The sequence below is a fragment of the Parambassis ranga genome, chromosome 1 (genome assembly GCF_900634625.1).
Source record: "Parambassis ranga chromosome 1, fParRan2.1, whole genome shotgun sequence".
NCBI lineage: Eukaryota > Metazoa > Chordata > Actinopteri > Ambassidae > Parambassis > Parambassis ranga.
Window position 1 is genome coordinate 16,814,695 of NC_041022.1, and position 5,406 is coordinate 16,820,100.

Sequence of the window (5,406 nt, forward strand, 5' to 3'; positions counted from 1 at the left end):
AATGGAACAGACAACAGGTGGAAATGAGAGGCAGTTATCAAGACAAGCCCTATAAAGGAGAGGTTCTGCAGGTGCTGACCACAGACTGTTAAGCACTTGCTACAAACACAATGAGCAGTAGGGCTGAAAATGAAACCAGAAGTACCAGACCCCCACAAATTCACCCCCACAGATTCCATGTTAAAACGCACAGCCTTACACAGAAATGCACTGCTTAAAAATAGAAATACAGAAATATGTATAGAAATAAATCTGAATCCCCCTCCAGCACTGTTTGAAACCACTCTTCTATAAATCTAAGGTTGACCTGACAGGATGTGGCTTTGTTCATTTTTATAAACAGGCCCACATACACTCTCCTGCTGCAAGTGCTGCAAAACTGTCACAAACCACCGATGAAAACTAATATCTCCAGTGTGCAGCTGTAGGAACTTACAGAAACTTTCTGACAAATGACTTTAGATCGTCTTGGTCTGCTGGTAAAGATGTACGTTTTCAGCAGAGAATGAAATGAAAGGAGTTGTAAATTACCAGCAGGTTTGAGCCTTTCATCTAATCATGTCAGGGTTAGAGGTGGAAGATAACCATGTGAGGATTCTTTCATGCCTGTATATATAAACATATCTACATATATATATATATATATATATATATATATATATATATATGTGTCAAATCAGTACTCCGATGGCATTGAAGGTCAACTATCACAAAGGGCAACATTTATATTTGGCAGCTGTCAGATTTCAGCATCATCATCCGCTGTCATCATTCTGACAGGATGGCAGTGCAGCGTAGAAGCAGATGATCTGGCTGGGGGGGCCAAAAGCAGAACACTTTCAACAGCATACACACAATACGTCAACACACACACACACACAGGGCTCACAGCCTCAGGAGATCACTTTCAAATACAAACATTCAATTTGAATTTCTCTCTTTTCCTTTTAGATAAGAGAAGATTTGTTTGATTTTGCCTGTCCAAAAAAAGAACAAGTGGAGGAGGCTATTTGTAAGGTATGCATTCAAATGAATGGCCATGAACGCATTAGAGCATACAAGGATACGGTAAAGTATACATTTTTATTTTGCAAAATGCACAGAGCTGAACATTTATTTCAGTCCGACAGGCACCGCCATCTGGTCATTATCATCTCCACAGGGCAGCATGACCGTGAATAGAAGAATGCCCGACATGTGTGACATAATGGGGCATGAAGTACACAAGACAACATCCCCACAGTTTTTTTTTTTGTTTTTTTTAACTTCTTATTAAGGCTGAATTTGTTGTATGTTCAAAATGTTTTAAATGATGTCTTTATATGTATGATTAAAATGGTTCGAAATCATTGAAACTAGTTGTACAGCGACTGGCCTCATGTACACCTACATGTGTATTTGTAGAAAGAAAAGCAAGTTTTTACTTAAATACTTGATGTATTTAATGTAATTAAATTTATAATGTATTTTCTATGTATGTATTATGATTGATGAAACATAACCATCTCAACAGTAGTATCCAATATACATTCCTGCAAAGGACTGATCAGATGTGATGGTTTTAGGGTTGAATTATATCCACGTTCTTTGGCTTTGTGGCCACTGTCCATCAAATCTCACACAGTCTCACTCTCTTCTAGTTTGAAAATAATATAATTAAATAATATCTAAACTTACTATATGTTCCTGTAAGAGCAGCGGTACAATTACAAGTTTTTTGTGTGAACATGTTTTCTAGTTGCTGGGGCAGACTCTTGTCAACATGTTTACCTACAGCTAGCTGCCTAAGCTTAGCTGGTTTGCTAATGCAACAGAATGGAGGACAGCTGTGTTAACAATGGGCAGAATGTTCATGATCTGTGTAGCAAGTGTCAGCAAGCAATCATGAGGAATAAGAAAAAGGTGCAGACTACAAAGGGGCCACAGATGTCACTGTTAATGGGTGTGAATCTTACAAAACACAAAAAGTCTGCAGCTCATTTGCAGACTGTCCTTCACATATTTATTTACCAGATGTATGACAGAGGTGTGTTTATTCTTTTAATTGTTTGACTAATTGTGCTAAAACATCATCTCATCTCCATACTCTGATTTCCCGAGGCTCATATCAGTAAGAAAACATGCATGTCTGCCTGAGGAGACATGTATGGTGTCATTGTATTTATAGATTTTTAAAAGGTTATTTTTGATCCTTAATATCTTAAAGTATGTTTCTTTGTCAATAATAGCTGTCAGCAGTGACCACAGCCATCAGCGTTCCTCAGGCCGTGTTAGCACACAGACGTCCACAGTGCTTAGCTCTGCTCCACCGCCAGCCAGCACAGGTATAGCACTCCCGAGAGGACACTATACATGAGCATAAATTAAAAGTGTGAGCTGTGGGTTGCAGGATGGGAGGGGTAACATTGTTCCCCGGGGGGTTATCAGGGTTCCATACCGTCGCGTAACCCAACAAGGCAGAAAAAGTCACAGTCTGAGAGACTACGCTGCTCCCAGGGGAAATTTAGGAGGATCAGAAGTCAGACTCACTCCTCCAGAACAAACTCTGGCAGACAGAACTGTTTTTCAGACAGTTACAGGCAATGTATCACGTCTAATTGGACACCTAAGGCAGCTGAAGGTGACTCACTCGCAGAGTCATGCTTTGCCATGTGCGGCTGATCTATAAGCTGCTCTTCCTGGAATTTTACTAACTAAAATGTCATCAGCTTAAGGACAGATAAGTTCCACAATGGCACAGACAGCTAATCACATTGTTTTAGCTTGGGGCTTTTGATCCTCTGCAACTCTACTGGAGAAAACTCGGGCTGATACAAACTGATGAAACACAGCATGGTTCCTTACCCCTGATAGAGACACACATTTGCCTGCCCTGCATCTCATGAATGATAACCACAGAGAACGCTTTTTGTGCAGATTAGCACAATATTGACAGCTAAGCTGTTGTATGCTCTGATGCTTGAGGGTGCTCAAAGCCTTGTAAGTAGATTGTAGAAGTATTGCTGATATATTTAAGATTTTACTAACACAGCTCAGATTCAAACGAGGGTCAACTCCAGCCTCAACATGCATGACTGTTCTGCTCACCAGCAACAGTGACAGCTCTCACATGCTGCTGTCTCATTAAACTGACCATACACACACATACAGTGTAAATCTGTGGACATGCTGTACACTTTGTGTACACATTGAGCTCTGTGAAGATCACTTGAAGTAAAGTCAATACTCAAACCTGAAACTATGGAGAAGCAGATTTTAGTCAGCAAACTGGAAGGCAATGAATGCAGAATAAATTCAATTTTACAAATATGTGATGCAAAACTGTACTCAAAGGTGAAGAAACAAACTATATGTATATATACATATATATATATATTTATATAAACAAAGCCAAAACAGAATTCTTTTTGCCAGCAGAGTTTATCATGCCGATGCAGGCCACATCGGAAAGACCTGATTTAAATACACCCAAGTCTTTTTAGAAAAAAAAAATCATTTGAACTCTGCACAAATATGATCATTATGTAAGTACTCATCTGTGCTGCATAAAAAACATGTAAGTACATTATTCATCACTTAGTATTCCTGTCAGCATTAGATTCTATACTGCAAATACCTGGTTGAAGAAAATGCAAATCTGACATGGTTGTTTATCAAATTGCTGTTTGTTCAGGACCAATCAAAAGGAACTGTACTACACAATTACATCAATTCACTGCAACAATATCTTCTTTATAAGGTCAAACTTGAGGCTTTAGAAGTCTCTAGAATCATAAGTAGGACAAGTATTTTGTCTCTGATGTGTTTTCTGTGTATCCACTGTCTTAGACATCACCTCCCTTCCCTCCTGAAGTAGCCCTGTATGCACTCATTTGCATTCCCTGCTATTATTGGTTGCCAAGATGTTCTCCTTCAACTGGCTGCCGTCTACTGATTGGTTGCAGCTGCAAGGGGGGGAGTATGAAAGCTATCAAAACAGGCATAAAAGGCGGTGTGTGTTCACGATCTGAGGCACAGTGAGACGCCCAATAAGCAGCTTTGAGCAACAGGGAGCCGCTGCCTGCTTTAAAAAAAAAAAAAAAAGCTGGCAGGTGGGAGACAAAAAGGCAAGAAAGAAGCTCAATAAGAAGAATTTACCAAACTGCTGATGGAGACATTGTCTTTAAAAACTACTTAGAAGACAGAGGCAGGTGGTGAAAATTCAACTGCTGCAAGGAAGTGAGAAAACGAAGAGTTTTAGGGACACTTTTTTAATCTGTTTTGGCACAGAAGAAAGAACCATGTCTCTGGGGGTGAAGGAGAAGACCCAGGTGCGTTTAGTGTTTCTGGGGGCAGCTGGTGTAGGCAAGACAGCTCTGATCAGGCGCTTCCTTCAGGACACCTTTGAACCCAAACACCGGCGCACCGTGGAGGAGCTGCACAGCAAGGAGTATGATATTGGCGGGGTCAAGGTCACGGTGGAGATCCTGGACACCAGTGGCAGCTACTCCTTCCCTGCCATGCGCAAGCTCTCCATCCAAAACAGTGACGCCTTCGCACTGGTGTATGCTGTCGATGACCCAGAGTCACTGGAAGCGGTGAAGAGCCTCCGAGATGAGATTCTGGAGATCAAGGAGGACAAGTACACACCGATCGTGGTGGTGGGAAACAAGGTGGACAGGGAGGACAACCGGCAAGTGTCCACCGACGACGTTCTGTCCACTGTGGAGATGGATTGGAACAACAGCTACCTGGAAGCTTCAGCAAAAGAGAATGCCAACGTGGTGGAGGTTTTCAAGGAGCTGATGCAGCAGGCGAACCTTCCAAGCCGCCTCAGCCCGGCGCTGCGCAGACGCAGGGAGACCTTTCCAAATAACACCGACTTCCGGCCACCCATGAACAAGACCAACAGCTGTATTCTGTCATAATGGACGACAGATGAGGGGTTTTTGTTTCATGAAGGAACAAGGTGGACAAATGAAAAAGAAGCCTGGACTTCAGACCGTAACTGATGTTATTGTGGCCAACAAAGACAATCAAATCTGAGGAAGAACATGAATGACAGCCTGAACTTCAGTCTGTGTTAAAGACTCATTAATTACTCACTACAGAGGTTTACGTGATGTAATGTTGCTGCTTATTTGGTGACATGCTGCTGGTGTTTAGATCAATGTAAAGCTTTTGAATTTAAAAATAAAATGTTGACTGTTTATTGGGGCTGTGGTAGATTGTTTACTGAAGGGAACCGTCTGTATATACTCTTATGTTGTGTTTTGTGCAAACGTGTGTCATTTTTTTAAATGTATTAATTCACAGCACATCATGATGTTTACATTTTTTTAATTGCAATTTGCTATGGAGCATGACCTTTATGTTAAAAAAATGTGTTGAAATGCAAATATAAACTGTAAATGCACTTTTTATTTT

At 40.9% G+C, this 5,406-nt stretch overlaps 1 protein-coding gene across 1 annotated transcript; it reads left to right on the plus strand.

The window, feature by feature from the left end:
• Positions 1-4,030: 4,030 nt before the first annotated feature.
• LOC114438168 (GTP-binding protein Rhes) lies at positions 4,031-5,189 on the plus strand. Its single transcript, XM_075353410.1, has one exon. It carries the CDS (start codon positions 4,281-4,283, stop codon positions 4,905-4,907), a length of 627 nt encoding a protein of 208 aa, XP_075209525.1. The 5' UTR covers positions 4,031-4,280; the 3' UTR covers positions 4,908-5,189.
• Positions 5,190-5,406: the final 217 nt, after the last annotated feature.

Coding starts and splice junctions, on each gene's coding strand:
- LOC114438168 (XM_075353410.1), top strand. CDS start 4,281: ATGTCTCTGGGGGTGAAGGAGAAGACCCAGGTGCGTTTAGTGTTTCTG.